Raw genomic sequence first — 22,005 nt, 5'->3', positions numbered from 1 at the left:
TGGTATTTTTCCTGGTTTAAGTATCATTAATATTTTAGCTACTTTCCAGATACTAGGGAAGTAATTAATTCGTAGCATAGCATTAAATATATATGTTAATAGTTTTATAGCCTTTTCTGATAGTTCTTTTAAAATTTTGCCAGTAATTAAGTCATAACCAGGAGCTTTTTTAATATTAATCTCTCTCATTATTGTATGTTTAACTTTTTTGACCGTTAATTTCTCGTGCGGTAAATCCATTTGAAATGGCGAATCTAGAAAGCTAGTAATTTTATTTTCGTCATCTTTATGTAGCTGAGACTGGAAAGGTTTAAAAACATTTTTTAAGTGTTTTGAGAAAATGTCGGCCTTCTCTTTATTGCTTCTCGCCCAATTATTTTCGCTTGTTTTAATAGGTGGGTTATGCTGCTGGGATCTCCTAAGCTTTTTTGTTGCTTTCCACAACGAATAGTCTGTAGCCTCAGTTGATGTCAAGTTTTCTAGGTATTCTTGAATGCCTTGGTTCTGTTCGATTTGGATTAGATCTCTCAGCTCTTTTATGGCCCTATTAAATTTTCTTTTATTCTCTTCAGTCCTTTGCTGTTGCCAATTTCGTCGTAACTTTCTTTTTTCTGCTATCTTTTTCTGTATTGTACATGATATATGTGTATTTTTTCTTGGAAATGTTTCAATGTTGGGAGTCGCGGAATATGCTGCCTCCTGTATATTTTTTGTAAGATTTATTGCTGCTATTCCTATATCCATTTCAGTTTGTAACGGTAAGTTTAGAGAGATATTTTGGTCTAAGTTTTCTCTAAATGAGGGCCAGTTAGTTCTATTATTGCACAGAGAAGGGGGTTTATCTTTGATGGTAATTTTTGAAGAAATTGTTACTATTATTGGTGAATGATCAGAAGACAGGTCGAAACATGATGCTGCTTGACACTTTTTTGGATCAATATTTTTTGTAATACAGAAATCTATTGTATCTGGTTTTTTATTTCTGTCTGAAGGCCAATATGTTGGTTCACCAGTAGAGATATGTTGTAAGTTATCTATCCTTATGGCTTTGAGCAGTTCTCTACCTTTTGAGGTTATTATTCTTGAACCCCACATTAAATGTTTTGCATTATAATCTCCTCCTGCTATAAATCTATTACCTAGCGTACTGAAGAATTCTTGAAATTGTTCTGCCTTGTTGTTATGTTTGGGTGGGCAATAAATCGCAGAAATTGTTAATGGTCCATGGGCTTCCTCTATGATTATACTGGTGGCTTGCAGGTAGTCTTTGCGGAATTTTTCTTTTTCGAAATGCTTTATATCATCTCGAATTATTATGGCTGTACCTCCATGTGCTTTATCATCAGGGTGATTTGTATGATAAAGCTTATATTTAGGAACTTTCAAATAATTTTTGTCCGTAAAGTGTGTTTCGGAAACCATCATAACGTCAATATTTTGTTCAATTACGAACATTTTTAGTTCCCTGGCATGTTGTTGGAGCCCATTGGCATTCCAGACGGCGATTTTGTAGCTATTGGTTTCAGGCATTAGGCAAGTTTGCTTACGACGGTTGTGAGTAGACCAAGCATCGTACTCATTTGATCCATTAGTTTGGCCATCATATTTTCTAATCTTGAGATGTTGCTAGTTTCAGTAGGTTGAGATATTGTCTCTCGTTTTTGTGCTGAACCATTTTCAACTATTTGGGCATAAGTTATGTCTGGTTGACTTGTTCTGGTGGGTAGTGGTAGATTGGTAGTAGTGGATTGTTTTTGTTGATGCCTTTTTTCCCTTAAGGCAGGATAGAGTTTCTGCTGTAGTTGCTTGTGAACTGCGCAACCCTTGTAGTTCGCTGGATGATTTCCGTTACAGTTGACACATTTCACTTTTTCATCGCGAACTTTACGAGTACAATCTCCTGTCTTATGTTCTCCTGCACATTTTACGCATCTATATGATTTGCGACAGTAAGTCTTTGTGTGCCCGTGCGCTTGACACCTTGTGCATTGTGGTATAATTCTTTTTATATGTGGTGGTTCGCATTTAATAATATTATTTTCCAATTTGGTGATTTCATACACCGCCTTATTGTTTCCATTAGGTTTTATGTCTATATAAAATATAGGCAGAGGTTTTTTTGTCGTGTGATGTCGTATATTGTGAATATTTACGACCTCGTGGCCTTTTTCAGCTAGTGCTACCTTGATGGTGTTAAAGTCCGTCCCGTGATGTAATCCTTTTAATACGAATTTAAATGTTCTCTCGGATTTTGGCCTGAATGTATGGTATTGGGTGTTTCTTTCATCTAATTCTTTTATAAGAACTTTAAAGTGATCCGCTTCGAACAATTGGATTTTAATTGTTTCATAGCTCACTGTTTTAATTGTGTAGTTCGTAGTAATGGTTTTTAATAAATCATGGATGTTTTTTATTATTCCTACCTTATAGACTGTTATTGGTGGTGGTTTGGGAACAACTTTTTCAGTGCTTGGTTGTATGTTCTCTTCAATTTCTTCCGACAGGTTGCTAAAACTGTTTTTTGTCTCTATCGGTTTCTGCAACCAATAGTCACTGATTCTTGTTTGTTTCCTCGCGATTTCTTCTTCTGGACTTCTCAATCGTTTTTTGTTAACGACTGTAGTCCATTCTGATGGTGGAGTTTGCGTTATTGCTTTTTGTTCTAATCTTATATCAAAGTGTGCAGGTGATTTGGTTGAATCGCTATTGTTTGCCATTTTTTAATTTTTAATATTTTATTTAATTTACTTCCAGAGGATAAAAAAAATAAAATAAATACATTGTTTATTTCACGCACTTCATTTTTCACTTACGTTATTTTAGCACTAGTTTTTTACTATAAATACTATAAATGAATTTCAAAAGGACTGTTGTAAAATAAGATGAAATTATTTTAAACACTAATAAAAATGAGATGCAGTCCTTTTGTCTGGTCACGTAAACACGTATTCACTACACTTTAGGTCCACTGAGAGACGGATAGCCGCATCTGTTATGCGTTTTTAACACTCAATTAAATAACCGTAATAAAATACTGGGTTTTTTTTTAAGAAAGGTATCTTTTTATAGCTTGGACCGTATTGAAAATACGTCTTCACCCTACGAAGGTTGGAACTGAACTGACAGTGTTAACTGAGTTAAATATAAATAATCAGAATCAATGGATTTATAATACGTAAATTTATTATTTCCAGTTTTTAAGGGTCAAATTTCAATTTTTGTTAAATAACAAACAACTTGTACAACGTAACAAGGTGTAATGTATATCAACGTAATATTCCTTGCAGAAGAACAAGTGCTCTGACATAAAAAAAAACTAAAGGACGTTAAATAAAACATTATTAATTAATATGCAAATTGTTGAACAGGTTTCGAAAATGACCACACAAACTGAACATTCGAACTTTCACCATTGCATTACCCAATTTAGATTCCTAGTAATTTTATCTAGATCCAACCGTTTAATCACTATTTCATCATTATAAAATCAACTATATTGTTATATACCATAGGCTAAATAATCTATACTAATAAATAAAAGAAAGCAGGTCTGCAGGAATAAAATCGCTTTTATTTATTATTAAATTTGACACTCTATATCTCTAATACTTAGTATTTTTTTGGTGGAACAGCTTTAGATTTGCATATTTTTTATGATTTTATGAAATACAGATCGTGAACAGTGTAATATGTGGTTTCCAATATTATTGGAAGTCTTAGCAAATCTTTTCTTTACATAATATTGGAGAAATAAGTGGACATATATTTTTCTATATATATTTTAAAGTCTCCTTTTTACCAACAAGGGTTTATCTGGACTGAACCTACTGTTTAACGTGGGCTCTGGCATTATCCTACCAACTGGCGGGTGACCAATATCTTATAAATCATCCCAGAAGACATCCGATCTTACACAGTTTGGTTACTGGCGTGACTGGGATCATTTTCCTTGCCGGATTTTGCACTCTTGCATAGGACAATCACAAACATAAATTTACGAATATGCCCCAGCAGGATTCGAACCCGCGACTATCGCAACAGTAGGTAGACCATCCTGTCGCCTTTACCACTGCCGGCAGTGGACATATTTGAATTGAACAAATATCTTGTATACTTTGGAGAAATGCGACAAGTACAATAAGAGTTTTAAGTTTCTTAATCTTAATATGCTTCTTCATAGTTGATTTTTTTCTTTTAATTTGTATGTAAAATCGTGTTATTTCGTTGATGAAGAAGTGCTAAACCTTCTTCTAAAACTATTGCGTCTGTGGACTCTATTTGAAAAATAATTTCCTGAGGATCTTTTCAAGATTTGGTTTAAATTTTGAAAAACTCTTTTAGTAATATTTATCACTTAACACTAGAAGATGAAAACAAACGGCTCAAAAGAACATTTCCATTCTATTTCAATAAGATGTAAACACGCTACGGCCAAGATTCAGTTCGTTCAATCTTTAAATCAATATTACGGGGAAAAAACCTCAAAGATTTTTCGTTGAAGCTCTCGCTCGTCGCCTAACTGTTCTTCGGTTTGACCTAGTAATCGAAACGCGTGTGGTTCGGAGACAATACAAGTTTTATCGCTTTTTATTACTACACGCAAATGGCGGGGTGCCTCGCTCATATTGCGGCCGCAATCAGATTTGCCACTTAAAAATAAGGCGTTTTCTCGCCATCGGACATTTTTACAACTCTACACGGAACGGTGTGTCTAACGGGTTCCGCATATCACTCGCAATAGCACCAGGAAAGTGTTAATTTGATGTCGGTTTCTTCGTGTACTCGACGCGGACTTGTTTACACTAAAAAGCAAAATGCATACTGGGTTATTTCGAGGCAAATATTTACATTCTGTTCCATTTTAAATAACAGTTTGAAAATACTGTTACTGTTAGATACGATAGTATTTTGTATAATCAATTGAAAGAGAAAAAAACGAACCCGCTGAATGCTCTAAAATTAATCATTGTTAATGAATTAATACAAGTGACCGGGGAAGGATAAGTACTAAAATACAACTAGTTTCAGTCACTTCTGTTTCATATAACAAGCCTTTATCGTCATCAAAAATCCTATTTTCTTCAGCCTGTTGCTCTTTTGGTATCAGAATTACTGTGCTTTCAGTGAAGTACACGTTAAGAATAATGTAAAAGACACTGGTAGCAATTTTGTAGCAAACAAAGTCCCCCCTCCTAATTAAATTATTAATTAGTTAGTAATCTATTAAAATCTGTTCTGTTTCTGCCTTTACAACTATTTAAGAGGAAGATCTAGATACACCTCGGTCATTACTAATATCTTTTGTTTTCGGGTTTTGTCCTGTTGTCTTGTGTCCTGTCTCGACTGTTATCGGTCACAAAGCTTCAGGAACTCTTTAACAGGAGATAATACTGGTCGACTTCTTACATTTTCTATAGAGATCGACTATCTTCAGAATCTAGAACCTACACTAGCTCAATCTAATAGCAATCTGAAGTTTTTTGTTAGCTCAAGTTGTTCATTTTGTTAGCTTAAATTTACTTCCATTTTCAATCATTTATATACACTTGTTATTCTTTTACTCCCCTCTATTTGTCTTAAAAAATTGAGTTAAATTATTTTCTGGGCTAATATATGAATTTCAAAAAGCTACAAATAGAGGCCCCTCCAATAAAACAGACGAATACACGTCATAGATGAAATCAAATATATTGGCGATTGCCAAACCAAAGGCAGATTTTTCGTCGTTATTTTACCCTTCTTAAAAAGAAATACAATGTTGTTTGATGTGTCAAATCATGTAAAAAAGTTTAGGCGGCAATATTGCATCGTACTGAGGTTATACATTTTAAAGACATGCATTGGCTGTTTTACTTTATATGTGTGTCTTTATCATATTCAGTAATCCTTTCTTACAATTTGGTCGAGAAATACGATTTGTTTAAGTTGACCATTAACTTAATAGACTTACAATATGCCTGCCAACAAAGGTGTTTCTACTAAAGCTACTGTGATTTTTTTACTGAAGATTGTCATGAAATTTTTACAGATGTGAACCCAGGGCTTATTAAGTTGTTAAACGTGCCTAATTATTTTTCTGTTTTCCAAAAATTCTTCAGATATTATAAATAATAATTTCCACGAAATTCAATTCCCTTGCGATGATAATAAGTTTTCATGTGTATTTTTTTAAACTAAAGAATTGTATCATGTCGAGAATCTTTATCTAATGAGTCTTGTTTTATTTTCTTTGTACATATAGTAAAGTGTATTTTGATTTAATCATTAACTATATTATAGTTTCGCAATTTAATGCAACTATGTTGCTTCAAACAAATCATATTGTCGTAATAACATATAACAAACTCACCAAAACTATATCAAAAAAAATTATAGTTAATGCGCGGGAAAGTTCTAATTTTATTACCATTATTTATCCATTTCGAGTGAATCGAACGTTTCTCGAATTCTTGGAGCGTGAATCCATCAAATTTACTATTAATTTAACTATTTCGAGCGCCTTCGTTAGGTACGGAAAGGCTAGCATATGCCCAAGAACAAGAACAGATCTGGGTCATCTGACCTCAAGCAGCAAGAGTAACAAAACTTGCGGAATAATTAGATGACGGTTCGGAGTGTTACCATTCCTCTGGTAAGTAGTGCGATACATGAACACATGGCGCTACATTCTAATTAAGTTATTATGAACGTTGTAGTTATCTTGCGAGTGCTACGAGCCTATTCATATCGGTCGAAAGAGGATGCGGTGGCTATCTGGAGCAAGACAGATCGCTGGGAAAGAAATCACACGGAATTGCGTTGTTATTAAGTCGACATAATTATATTTGCGCCATTACTTTTGATATTGCGTGTTACCGACAGTTCTGTGTTCGAGATATACAGTTTATATTGTTGTAAAACTAACAGTAAATGTATTTGCATTTAAATCGCCTTTATGTCGTCGATGAAGAACCAAGGTTAACACCAGGACAACATTCTTAGAACTGGTCCTAAAATAATTAAGTTTTAATGATAAAATTGCCAGTAAATCTACCTGATAATATAACACTAGCTATTTTATAACGTATATATTACCAATTGGAATTCTCACGGAGAATCAACCAACAAAAATCGGCAAGCATTCCTTCTGAAAATTTCTAACTGTAGCGCTTCTCGTGAAATATGATTTGTTGAAACCTTCAACCATGTTCATCTGATACAGCATCAACATCCACTAATTTAAATGCGAATCTAAAATAGCGAATATTGAAGGACATGTTATGATTTCGTAATAGTTAACAGTTTAATTGTTTTCCAAAAAAAAATATTGCTCACTTCTCTAAAATCAATGCATGTTCTCTCTTTTTCCTTATTCAACTTTGTATTACATTATTCATAACAGGATTCAGAACATTTTCGGACCCTGCTTTATATGGAGGGGTGAAAAAGATATACTTCCAGGAGTCCAAGAATTTGTAATTATTTTTTATTTACGCAGTGTTTTTCTCTTAAACTTGCACAAAAGTTAACAAAACATGCTTGCCACATTGTTACAATTTATAGTTCAACACAATGATTTCATACAAATTGGGAGTATTTAACTTTTTCGAATAATATTTTTATATTTTTATAATGTTTTTCATATATGTTACATACGTGAAAAGCATAATCAAAAGAGAACTTTCCAAGGCTGTTTCTACAATATTTCCAATAGTGAAATAATCCACATCCCAAAAATAAACCCTCAGATGAACCCATATCTTTACTTGCTATATATACCCATATCTTTATACCACTTTTTACTTGTCGTTAATTATTTTATCTAAAAGTACGAATAAAATATAGAAAGAACAAAGTTGAATGGCTCAAAAACAGGATTCAGAGACAAGTTAATTTAATTCTATTTAATTCTAAAGAACCCAAACATACTAAACTTGACCTTTTCTGAAATGAATCATAAATGATAATGAAAATTGAGTCATATATCACTGATTAATCAGCATAAGTTAGATTAAAACATGATTTCAATCAAAATCGAAATCATATTGAAATTTTGATGATGATTGAACATCGAACTAAACCATATTCATCTGTGACAAATGATTGAAGTCATTTTATTAAACAAAACAAAAGGAGTTTATTATCAGAATATGAATTTCAGTTAATATATGATAAATTTTGAATATTCTTAGTAATTTTGAAGCTTTATTCAATTAAAAGGGTAATATATTTTAGGTATTATATTTTTGCAACAAAACAGTGATAAATATTTATATATAATAATAGACTTTTACAGTTTCACTAAGCCTTGAAAACTAAATATCAATAATCTTCTGATGCCATCATCAACATAGCATCGTAACATCATAAAAAATCGATTTAGTAGAATCATTCAATTAATTTTTTGGTATACCTGTATAAAAAGTTAGTCCTAAAAACACCAAGTCCTTTTTATCGACACCATATAAGTAACACAACCCATATATCAAACATATATCCTAATAAATCCCGCCAACATAATTATATTTTATTCATTATCTACACCGCCGACATAACCTTGAAATCGACTACCTTAACGATAATAAATGCACCATTCGAACAACCCTGGCGCTTATATAACAACACGTTTGTTCGATGATAAATTCCACAGCGCAGTTTCATTTTAATGTTTGTTTTGTTACAGGTTCATGTTGATTAGGATAGAGGCGGCCATATTGGTCGCCGTATTGGCCGTTTATACGGCCGACTCCGCTCAGAGCTCAGGACAATTATTCACATGCCCCAACGGTAAGTACCGTACCATTTAAAAATGGTTAAAACCAACCACACATCATTAATAACAATAAGGTGTATATTATGAGATAACCACAATGGTGTTTTAATGAAATTCATAATAAGCCAAAGACAAGAAGAGAAGGTATTTCATTATTACTCATCGGCGGTGGACGGCATTGCAAAATATCATATTAATACACAATTATCGAAGGAGGCATGGGTTGGGCTTGACTGGTTCTTTTATAGGAAGGACACCGTTACGTTACGCAATTTTTCTATTGTTCCAAACGTCGATCAACGCCAGGTTGCCCGTCTATCTATTATGGATACGAAAAACACACCCTGATCAGCTGAAAATGAATTAAAAAAACGTAAAAATATTTGGTACGCACATAGTTTAAAGTGGGATAATAAAACCCAGAACCTAAAACGAGTTTTATGGTAAATATTCTAGCCGTACGCAAGAAACAGCATTCCGATGGATACATTACGCAACCGTCTCAAGTTGCGCACTTCAGATTTCATTCTGTGTCTGAAAATTATTTACACTTGATCAAAATAAACACAAAAATTAGAAAGCTTCGCGACTCAAAAAGCAAATATCGTCCGGGCGAGCTAAATAGAAAGCAAAAAATCACCAATCTAGTTTAAATATATGTCCGTTAATATGTGTCAAATCGTACAATCAGCTGATCTCAAGCTGGTAACATCACATCTGTTAGGTGGACAAGTAACTGTAGCTTCTCACGAGCATTAATGACTCTGGTCTAGTAATAAACCATAAACTAATACCATAACGACTAAAATTTGTAATATCAACCGGTTAGAAAACATTTTTAAAAAACATCTCAAGAATTAGCTGTTTCTGCAAGAATGAAGAGAAATAGATTTGCATACAATAAGGTGCACCAGTTTACGGCACGCTATGAGGCCTTGATGAAAATAATCAAACTGTATAGATGATGTTATTGCTGACCTAATAATGAATAGAACATTAATTGAAGAAGATCTTTCATTTTCAATTCATAGTAATATAGGAGGGATGTGTCTTTTTCTCCAATTAATTATTGGAGAACTGCAATGAATACTGTTTTCCCCGCTTCGAAATTAAAAGTATCTATTCTCGCACCTTTGTTTCGTTTTCTGGGTCTCTTTTTCGTGAGATGTTTATTGATATTTCATAATATTCCATAAAAAATTACTTTTTCTATGCAAAAACACCTACTAAAAACATTCAAAATTCGATTTTTATTTCTTATTTTTTTTTACTAATGCCTAATACCTTCATATTCAAAATTTCTAACTTAGAACTACTAAATCAGCTAAAGAGTCTACGTGTCCAACACCTAATTTACAGTCATCAAAGATCCATTAGATTAATTGAAACATTTCACACATCAAATACCTTTCACACGCCTTCATTATTTGAAAATAACTTTAAGCTTATATTTTCTACTAATAGCCACAGAAATAATTAAAGATATAATGATTATTATTAATTTTTATTAGAATATTTCTCAATACTGAAGATTAAAACAATCGATTTTCACGCTGGATATATCTATGGTGTTAACCATCCACATATGTTGCAGTCACGGTAATTTATTACTACATTTCATTTGTACTTGGATTAATTTACAAGCAAGACGAGTGCGAGTTAAATACATCAATATGTATTTCTCATTTATAAAATTACTAGCGACCCACCCCGGCTTCGCACGGGTGCAATGCTGATACTAAATTAAATACACTACAGAAAAAATATGAACGTTGTATATAAAAACATAGCGGCCCGCTCCGACTTTGCACGGGCATAAAATATATATGCCTATGTCACTCAATGAAAACATGATTAAAATCGATCCAGTATTTTTGGTTCATTCATTACTGCCCTTGGCCTGCACGCATTAAATTTGGAGTAAAACAATTCCTCTTCCCCTATACTTACTATGAAGATTTCCTGCAAAGATAAACATATACCATCGCGGACTTTTTTGTAGACCTTTTTATTGTGTACAATACTGTAGTACATTAATTTGATCTAACTCGTAGGGTTAGGCAGCGTTTTTGCTAATTGCTAAATAAGCCTAAAAATAGGTTAATTTACGACATCACGTTAGAAACCTCTAAAATTAGCAATGTTGTCTTAGTATATTATGCATGTATTATACATATAAACCTATATAAACCTTCCTCTTGAATCACTCTATCTATTGAAAAAAACCGCATCAAAATCCGTTGCGTAGTTTTAAAGATTTAAGCGCACATAGGGATATAGGGAGAGAAAAGGCGACTTTGTTTTATACTATGTAGTGATAATAAAATAAGCTATAGTTTACACTGAAGGTATACACTTGTTTTGACATCGTTGGATGACTAGTTGATTTGAATTTTTAGTGCACCCCATATTTGCACCCCATAGGTCCAAATTTGCTTTATGATTGAGAGTATCTTCCGACTAACCAGTATAGTTGTTTCATTTTGGTTCTAATGTGTTTTGCTTTTGTCCTACATGATGTTTCCGATTTAATATACCGTCAAGATATTTAGCTGATTCTGCTTGAGAAATCGGGCATCCATTGAGTGATATCATTAAGTTTTTATTATTTGGCCGCAATTCAAAATTAACGTGGGCAGATTTGGAGCTATTAAGTTGAATTTTCCAATCTTTCGTCCATTTGTAGATTTTGTTGACTGCTCGAGAACACCATTTCGTGGGATACTCTAAATTTTCTTCCGAAAAGCTACTGACAACAATTGACAATAGTTACGCGGTAACAATTTGCTAATTTTACAGATTAATCCCAAATGCCAAACGCGATCAAAAGCTTGTAAGACATCCAGGAATATTGCAGGGCAGTATTTCTTTTCCTCAAACACTTAGTCAATAGCCGCAGTTACTTTATGCATTTGATCAATTGTTCATCATCAATATCTTCTATCAATCTATTGAAAGATCTGCGAATATTATGAAACCCTATTTTTGCAGTACTAATTTGTTAATTTACTTATTGGTCACGAAGAATTCAGTTAAAAGATCTTCGTAAATTAGACACAAGACATATCTGTATGAAAACGATTGTCGAAGATTATGTTAGGAGTGTATTTCTATTTTGTCTCATTATCTCTTTGTTCTTTCATCTTCCATCAATGATATTCCACTTCATTTATCGCAAGTCACCTAACCAAGTTAAAATACATTAATGTAGGTAAAAATTGACGATTGATTTTATTTTATAGCAGCTAAATTACTGACAGACTTTTTTTATTAATAAAACACGACAATGTTGATATTGATAAAAACAATGTCAAGAAGAAACGAATGTGATAAGATGGTAAATCTTCAAATTTTTTTTAAAAATTATCAAGAAATCTTCGTTAAAGAAAATGATGTTCTATATACTACTAATACATTAAAATCATGCTAATGTTGCTAATTATAACCAAACGAACCAAACACAATTACCAAATTCAACTTACATAACTATTCTTCCAAATTCAAAATACTGCATATGTTCTTTATTATTTATCAAAGGTCCTGGTATATTGGCAAGCAATTATTCCGGGTATTTCAAATGTTGCGACGGCCATGTTGTACGAAGTGTTTCTGTAGGTCAAAGAAATTTATATCTCGCCGATTCACATTATTCGTAATATACATAATTTTATCGGTCATAAGAAGAGAACTGGGCTATGCATCTCTTAAATAATAATACAGATAACTGTAATTACTGCGCATTCGGTACGAAACTGACCGTTGTAATATACTGAGCTATAATTTTTGTATAAAATTGATCAAGGTTATTTCCTATATACATACTTTTTAAAATATTAGTTGCATAAAAATATAATATACTTTTTCCACATACCTACTTTACAACAGTTCAAAAAAATTTGAAGATTTGAAAGATAATTCTATTCCATAAACAAAAAGCCGAATATTCTTCTCCTATATTATTGATTGATTTCAAGTATCAACACTAAACAGAAAATATGAAAATGAAACTGCCATGCCTGAATCTTGAAGTTTAGATCTGTTTTGACAGAGAGATAGAGTAGATATATTAGATTTTTAGAAATTATGAACCAATTAAATACAATTATTAATTATAAATATAAGAAAAAACACAATAAAATATATGTTCCGCAGAAGACCATTTATTTCTTAATATATTCTTTGATATAAATTTATTATAAGTACATAATTGTATATTATCTAAATTCTAAATCCAACAAACAAAATTTTTATCATTAACTTCCTTAATTGTTAATTCCATCTTTTTGTATATTAAGTTTTGTAACAAATTTTGGTATCAAATGAAACTAAGATATTACTTCATTCACTAATAAATTAAAGTATGTTTAAATCTTCGTTAGGTCACATCTATCAGACTGGCACAATGGCATCTCAATGAAGTACTTATAATTTAAATTAAAAAAGTAGTAACTATATCTTTATTAAACAATTGTTTTCCACATTTTAAAATTCCACACACAGTCTAAAATACAAGTTTCAAGCCTAACTGGTCTTATTAAAGACTTTAACTTCTTCTGATATGTGTATCAGGATACCTATAATGCAGGATAAACACATAGCTATATAACCAAAATATTAAGAAATGCTAGTGAAAATATTTACACATTTTAGGAAATACTACAGACAATATCTAATTACCAACAATTTTCAAAACCCCCAATATTTCCTCAAGTGACTTAGGACTCATGACTTAAGATTCAAGTTGTTTTTTCTCTAGATTATCCAAGATTATCTCTATCGTTGTTAATTGAATTATCGTAAGCAGCTTCAACATTTCAAGGATAGTGATACAACTCGCACATACATCATACAGTTTTTTGTTGATTATTGAACATCAGTTAATAAATAATGATGATAATCAAGAAATAGGTAACAATCATTTCCTGTTGATGATTAATCAACAAGCAGGTTTACGATGGGAGCACGACGTTTTGATGGACAACATCATCACCATCAAGGTTATACTGGAATGACATAATTGGTCGGAAAGAAAGCAATATATTGAGCCGGCACGTTTAATAAACATAACGGATCCAAGACATTACGATCCCACTCAACATAGGAAATGCCGACATGAAGTTTAGTCACCTTGATGCGTTCAATTCATGGCGCGCGCAAAAGATATTTGCGCGTTGGCCGGTTCGAAAGAATGTATAAAAATGTCAAGGCTCTTTACGACTTATGCAAATGACACAGCAACATAGCTACAGCTCTAAGCAAAACGGTCTGCTCGAGGTTTAGTTAAGGCGGCGTAGACAAAAAACGTATTAATAACCACAAAAACAATAGAAGTGGCACGAAACGCGATACGGCAACACACAAGCAATTTAATTGCTTTGGTATTTTTTCTATCGTACCTTTTTCTGCTTGGAGATTATGGAAATGGTCAATAATTATTCAAAAACCAACACAAATCACGTTTACAACTCACAGGAACCCATATTTCATTTGTTAGATATGTGAGAACGTATTCAGTTTTGACCTTCTTATCTTCTCCAATAGTCAGTCTGAAGAACATAATCTGAGTTCTATGGAAGATGTGGTAAAAGTTCCTACATAATGCTGTTTTACTCAAATAGACTTATAATTTCTTAATCCGAGTAAATGTTAAAAAAATGTTTATGGAAATTCCATGTATTGTATATCAAAATGTAACTATTATTAATATTATAGATAAAAGTACAACTGCTGATCAGGATGGAATAAAAATTAGGTGGTAAGAAGTAAATTCTTCTTCTTTATTGTAGTCTTCTTTATTGCAGTTATTTCAATTTCTCATATTATTGAGATGCCATTCATTTTTATTAACAGCAAACAGAAATAACAAAATAATTTCAATAATACCATTTTAATTCACGCCACTATATTTCTTACCACCTGGACCATGGAAATGACTAAATTAAAAAGGGAACACAATAAATAATAAATTAGTACTCATAATACTTACGAAATTAATTAATACGAAGCTAACAAGTCGAAAAAAAATTATAATAAAAAATAAAGGAGTAAAATAGGAATATACAGTATACTTCTCAGCATATTAACGTATATACGTATTGACAATATAATAAAAACCAGAGTACAGATCGAGTAAGATCAAAAAATTACCATTTACCGATGACCTAGTAATCATTATGGCTAAAGTCTTGAAGTGCGAAATAGAGGAGGAGATAGAAGTAGATATAGTAAGAAATACGAAACAAAAGAGAACAATGTAAGATAATAAGGACAAGAAATTCAAAATAGAATAGCAGGATAGAATCAGTAAGTTAAAAGCATAACAAAAATCGAAATGAATGCATGAACTAAAATACAATTTATTAAAAAAAAAGGTGAAGACGAAATAAAGAAAAATATTAAGCACAGCTCCCGAAAGTCACTCCAAAATAATTTAAAAACTTTTTTAGAAATGGAGATAAGCAGTATCAGGTCAATTAAGTCATTAAGTCATTATCAATATCATGTCAATATCATTCCATATAGTAGCAACGTAGCAACGCTAAATATCTCAGAATGAATCTTGATGCAAAACTTCGCTGGAAAGCATATATAAAGAGGAAAAGAAAAGAATTGAATTCCTATATTGAAATATAGGAAAATGTACTGGCTAATTGGAAGAAAATCACAATTATCAGTACATAATAAATTGCTATTATATAAGCGAATTCAATTATGGGGATGTTCTGCAAAGTAACATAAACAAAATACAAATTTTTCAGAACAGAGTCCTGAGAAGTATTGTGGGCGCACCCAAATACTACAGGATTGACGATCTACATAAAAACCTTCAGATACCCACAGTCAATCAAGAAGTCAAGATAATATCAAGAGGGCATGAGGAAAGACTATATTCTCATGAGAATATTGAGGTATTGCAACTTTTGAATACCAATACTGTAGGACACAGACTCAAAAGAATCAAACCATCTAATCTTGTGTAGTATAGTGTAGTGAGGTGCATATAATAAAAAATACAGCAGTGACATGTATAAACATTATTTCATCAGAGACTGAGATAGGGCCGATGGGTCGAACTAGTTATATACTTAGATTTAAGTTCTCATAAAGACAAATTGTAAGTTAGTCGGATACGACTAGTTGTAATGTAATAATTAAATAATAAAAAAAAATATGGTCAAGTTGGGATCATTTTTTGAGCTTCCATATCTGTACCTTCCGACAAATTCTAAACTGTTAAAATCACTATCACCTAATCTACTACCACTCACCACTATCTACTAAGCATAACTTCGAAAAATCGAAACCTAAACAAAAAACATGGATTTCTTTCCATATACTCAGAACATTATTTAGGAAACACAGATGACAACGACACAATTTTTTTTTATTACTCTTCGTGAGTCCACAATCTGCCCTATTGGCAATAAGTATTTCTTCTGTTTATATTATATATACATGGCATGTAGAAAATCACTTCATTAAACAATCTTCTGTATAAAATATTATCTTAATTAATTAGTCTTATTCTAATGCTTATTCTAAACTCTACATATGTCCAGTAATCAGATCAGGTGGTGCTAAACGTTTTAGTCTACGCACTTCACTATCACGTCGCATATTTAGCTGATTAGCGGGTACATTGGGATGCACTGACACTCTTTCGAAGTACTTCACACAAACACGTTGAATTACACTCGTTATAGGTTCTAGAGGAATATCGCGTTGTATCACTTTATTTGAAATATAGTACAGAGCATCAACAATGGCACGCAACACCTTATTTTTGAACCGTTGAATGATGGATATATTAAATTTGCTAGCGGTACCCCATAGTTGAATTCCATATGTCCAAATGGGCTTGAGTATAGACTCATACAGCAATACCTTGTTATCTAATGATAACTTGGATTTGCGCCCAATGAGCCAATACATTTGATATAATTTTAGTCCCAGTTATTTCCGTTTAGAGAGTAGGTGCTTCTTCCAGGTTAGGCGTCGATCTAAATGCATACCAAGATATTTAACATGCTCTGCTTGGGGGAGTTGACGATGATTGATATGCACTGGTGGACATGTTCTTCTACGCAGGGTAAACGTTATATGCGTGGATTTTGATTCATTGGCTTTAATGCGCCATGTCTTCAACCATAATTGTATTTGCTCCAGGTGGGTTTGTAGGTTTATTGATGCTGTGACTGGATCTTCATGGGATGCTAAGATTGCTGTATCGTCTGCATATGTTGCCACAGTAGTTATTTTTGTGGTGGGCAGATCAGCCGTATACAGAAGATACAGTACTGGACCCAGTACACTACCTTGCGGAACTCCTGAATATATGGGATTTAATTCGGTATGTTCATCGCCTTGATTTACAAGAAAATGTCTGTCAGTGAGATACGATTTTAGTAGCTGATAGTCCGGATGAGGGAGAAGTTTCTTTAGTTTAACCTGCAAGCCCGTATGCCATACTTTGTCAGAACGACACAAATAAATAGATATTGAGAAATTTTGATATGGATATAGCTATTGATCACAAAATTGTTTTGAACCATTTATGCGAAGCTATCTATAAGAAGACGTACGATAAATGAATTCTTCATGAGTTAATAATATAGCAAATAATATTTGCGATGGGGTGTTAAAACACAATTAAATAGAGCTATATCTGAAATGTATTTTAACCACATACGATAAATGGAACAGATCGTAGAGAGATAGATATTTGGTTGGTTGAAAGATGTTGATGCACGATATAGTCCAGACATAACGCCCTTTGACTTATTCTGATCTCTTTAAAATTCTCTCAATGGAGATAACCTGCGTAACGGATGCCTGGAAAAGCAGAATAAACACCATGAAGTTTTTCACAGACCCAATTTTATAGAAACCAGTTGTTTTACAAGTATGATTCCCAGCGACAGTTACATTAGCAGCCATTTACAAGTCAATCGTAACCAAACGAAACGCATTATAAGTGTAAGGTAGTCGTGATCATTTTATAAACCAAGGACAGTTCCTTATACCGATAGGCGAACAAAAACCGAATTTTTAATAATATAGCGGAAAAAAATGTTTACCTTCAAACAATTCTCTTATGCAACCTACATTACCAATCAAGCCGAAAATTATCTCTCAAGATCGTTCGTTCGTTCGTTATTACACATGAGGGTTTTGTAAGAGCATTATTTGACGTTTTCTTCGACACTTTCACCGCTAATGGCCAATGAATCGTTCGAACTCGGCACGTGGAAATCATCTAAAAAATCGAAATATTATTTAAACAGGTGGAAATCGAGTGTCTCTTTGCTTTCTGGACTCGTCCGCCGCGCTTTTCCTATCGAGGGAGAAAGCGTCGTTAGTATTTTTACATGTATTATTATGCTGGTGATTTGATATTTACCTTTTCTACTTTTTTTCTAGGATGGGAACTGAAGGGACTGTCGTGCTACAAGTTCTTCAACATCAGGCATTCGTGGGAGAAAGCAGCCGAATTATGCAAAAGGTTGGTAACGTTAATTGTTGATTGAATAATTACTCAATGTCATTATCAATACACCAACTGTCAATAATGAAATGAAAAATAATGTAAACGATGTTTTTTATAGTGAGAGTACTTATTATTGTAATGAAACTCATATAAATACTTTTTTTATGTGAATAAAAAGTTTATAACTTATATTGTGAAAATAAGAATCGATGGTTCTTCTACTATATAAACAATAGTAAAATATATATATATATATATATATATATATATATATTACAGTATACAGGGATGGACAGAACTATAACAGGTCAATTGAAAATTCCCCGGCTTGACGCATAGATGGCGCTACTAGAATTACATTCATACTTATATTTCATATTTTTTTTATTTTCATTAGTTTGTGAATTATAGCATGTTGAGTGAAGCAACTTTTGTTATTGTGAAAAATATTGATAAAAAGAAATTTGGCGTGTTGATAAATTATTACTTTTTGAAGTGACAAAATACAGTTGAGGCAAAAACTTGGCTTGATGCCGAGTTTCTGGACGATGCTACAGGAAAATCAACCATCGAAGATTCGTATGCTAAGTTTAGACGTGGTGAAATGAGTACCGAAGACGGTAAACGCAGTGGACGCCCAAAAGAGATTGTTACCGATAGAACATTAAAAAAATCTACAAAATGATTTTTAATGACCGTAAATTGATATTGAATGAAATAGCAGACACTCTAAAGATATCAACCGAATGTGTACATCATATCATTCATGAATATTTGAGTATGAGAAAGCTCTGTGCAAATTGGGTGCCGCGCGAGCTTACTTTTGAACAAAAACAACTTGACGAGTTGATGATTCAGAGCGGTGTTTGAAGAGATTATTTCACTCCGAAATCCAATCGACAGTCATCCGAGTGGACTGCACACGATGGACCCACTCCAAAGCGTGAGAAAACGCAATAATCGATTGGCAGCGTCACGGTTATGGCGTCTGTATTTTCAATTTCATTGACTACCTAGGAAAAGGAAGAACCATCAACAGCGACTATTTCATAGAGTTATTGGACCGTTTGAAGGACGAAATGGCTGAAAACCGGCCGTATTTCAAGTAAAAAAAGTGCTGCTTCACCAAGACAATACACCGTGTCAAAAATCTATGAATTGTGCTTCAAATTGCTTCCTCATCTACCGAATTATTCAGATCTGGCCCCTAGCGACTATTTCCTGTTCACAGATCTCTAAAGAATGCTCGCTGGGAAAAAAAGAAAAGTTGGACTGTCGCTATAATCAGTGTGTCACCCTTGAAGGGAATTATTGTTGAATAAAAAAAACTAATTTGGCTAAAAAGAATATGTTTTACTATGTAGGTGGGCCGGGGACTTTTCAATTTACCTGTTATATACACCTGACATTCACAATAGTTATTTAATAATAAGGAGCGCTAACATATTTTCACTCTCGAACTGTTATCCCTGTATTAGCCGTTGGACAATCATATTATTAGAGATATAAACTATTAATATATAAAAATATTATTTTGAAAGCATTGGTGTTAGTTTATATAGAAAGAATCCATATCAAATTTTGTAGAGAGCTTGTGCTATATCTTAGAAAACCGCATATTATGTTTGTTTTTCTTTCAAAGAGCATTCGACGATGTTTTATATTCTATTAGTTGTGTCGATTGCCGAGAGTTTTTGTCAATTCTTGGTGTTATTTTATTGAGAAATAGTTTCAAAATACTATTTAAGAGAGAAATAGGTCTACAATTTGTCAATGCTTACTAAAAAGAAATATAAAGAAATAAGTTCTATGATCTATCGAATAACAGTTAATCAAAGAGATAAAGATAGAACACAAACATAAATAAATACCGAAAAGAATATATTTCGAAACAAAGCGAAATTATTACAGGCGGTGAAAAGTGGATCAATCAATGACAATAGTTTGTGACGCTTGCAAAAGCTTCACAAACGGTTGCAAAATCCGAAATATTGCCAAGGAAAGTTTGGTGAAATTAGAAAGGGATTGCCGCATCAGGAGCTGATTAAACCTGCCCAAACCAACAATTCAACGCTTTACTGTCAAGACAATTTAAAGAGACAGTCAGAATTTATCAATATCACCTCATTATAACAAAAAAGCGATAATAATATAACAAAAAAACATTTATATTTTAAAATATAGACATATAAATGTAAATGTAAACCATTGTAACCAAGGATCAACACACGCTTACAAAACGATGATGCAGTCGCTGTTATTGCTGTAAAGTATATGTTGCTGATTCTCTCCGCGGCGTTGCTAGCAAGAAAGCGCATCAAAACAAAAGAACTAGTCGCCCAGCGCCTTGCAATTATTATTAGAAATCGACCGGCTTATGTAAGTTTTTATTTTTACCCAAGCAGGCTCATACAAAAATCGCATTTATTATTTAATTATCCCACACCAATTAAAATACTTAATCCCGGCCGTTGCTCGATTGTTCCTTATATTCCGCTGCTACTGTCAACGGTTGGGTAATTCATCGTGGGCGCTTTTTAACAGTTTTGTTTTCATTTTTAGATCTGCATCGGGCAACCGGCCATTGTCTGGCCCACACGTTACGGCATTGAGAAATATTTTTCGTTTAATAAATCCGCAGCAAATAACGGTCGTTATTATTAAACCATAAAAATATTTATTAGCGATCATAAATGGTCTGTCTTCAGTCGAGTTTAAAATTGTGCACTTTTTAATTTAAAATTAAAATATTTGGTTATTTCCAAATCCGATGGTTTTTACAGGTTGGTAGAACCTTAACTATCTGTATCAGGTTTTCACATGATCGTCAGTTTTTAACAATATTCGAATATCACTACATAGTATAAAACAAAGTCGCCTTTTCTGTCCCTATATCTCTATATGCGCTTAAATCTTTAAAACTACGCAACGGATTTTGATGCGGTTTTTTTCAATAGATAGAGTGATTCAAGAGGAAGGTTTATATGTATAATACATGCATAATATACTAAGGCAACATTGCTAATTTTAGAGGTTTCTAACGTGATGTCGTAAATTAACCTTTTAAGCCGTAAATTTTTTAGGCTTATTTAGCAATTAGCAAAAACGCTGCCTAACCCTACGAGTTAGATCAAATTAATATTCTACAGTATTGTACACCATAAAAAGGTCTACAAAAAAGTCCGCGATGGTATATGTTTATCTTTTAGGGATAACCCACATTAACCATTTTTATTGTTTACTTTTTACGTGGGAAAATGGCTTATTTACGAAGCTATTTTAAGCAATACGGCATTAATCCTTATCGAATTAAGTACCTTAAATACAGTGTGCAATTATAGATCAATATGGTTCCTTACAGCATGTAAATTAAACAAATATTTTCGGAGATATTACAAATTTAAAATTTGCGTTTAAAAATATGTAATGTAATAAAAATTGTATGAATTTAGATATTCCAAAGATAGCAGGAAATCTTCATAGTAAGTATAGGGGAAGAGGAATTGTTTTACTCCAAATTTAATGCGTGCAGGCCAAGGGCGGTAATGAATGAACCAAAAATACTGGATCGATTTTAATCATGTTTTCATTGAGTGACATAGGCATATATATTTTATGCCCGTGCAAAGTCGGAGCGGGCCGCTATGTTTTTATATACAACGTTCATATTTTTTCTGTAGTGTATTTAATTTAGTATCAGCATTGCACCCGTGCGAAGCCGGGGCGGGTCGCTAGTATTTTTATATTTTTTTAGTGTAACAAAAGC

General features: G+C 32.8%; 1 protein-coding gene across 2 annotated transcripts in view; it reads left to right on the top strand.

The window, feature by feature from the left end:
- uif (sushi, von Willebrand factor type A, EGF and pentraxin domain-containing protein uif) overlaps positions 1–22,005 on the top strand; it is an 82,089-nt gene that overhangs the window by 21,069 nt on the left and 39,015 nt on the right. For both annotated transcript variants that reach the window (XM_076399451.1, XM_076399442.1), the window contains exons 2-3: positions 8,663–8,766; positions 18,173–18,254. In XM_076399451.1, the coding sequence (XP_076255566.1) occupies positions 8,667–8,766; positions 18,173–18,254 (182 nt within the window). In that variant the 5' untranslated portion in view covers positions 8,663–8,666. The remainder of the gene's footprint in view (positions 1–8,662; positions 8,767–18,172; positions 18,255–22,005) is intronic.

The sequence above is a fragment of the Rhynchophorus ferrugineus genome, unplaced genomic scaffold, assembly GCF_030347505.1.
Source record: "Rhynchophorus ferrugineus isolate W39M unplaced genomic scaffold, kcgeb_rfMv2 rfM1, whole genome shotgun sequence".
NCBI lineage: Eukaryota > Metazoa > Arthropoda > Insecta > Coleoptera > Curculionidae > Rhynchophorus > Rhynchophorus ferrugineus.
This window is presented reverse-complemented; position numbering and strand designations above follow the sequence as displayed.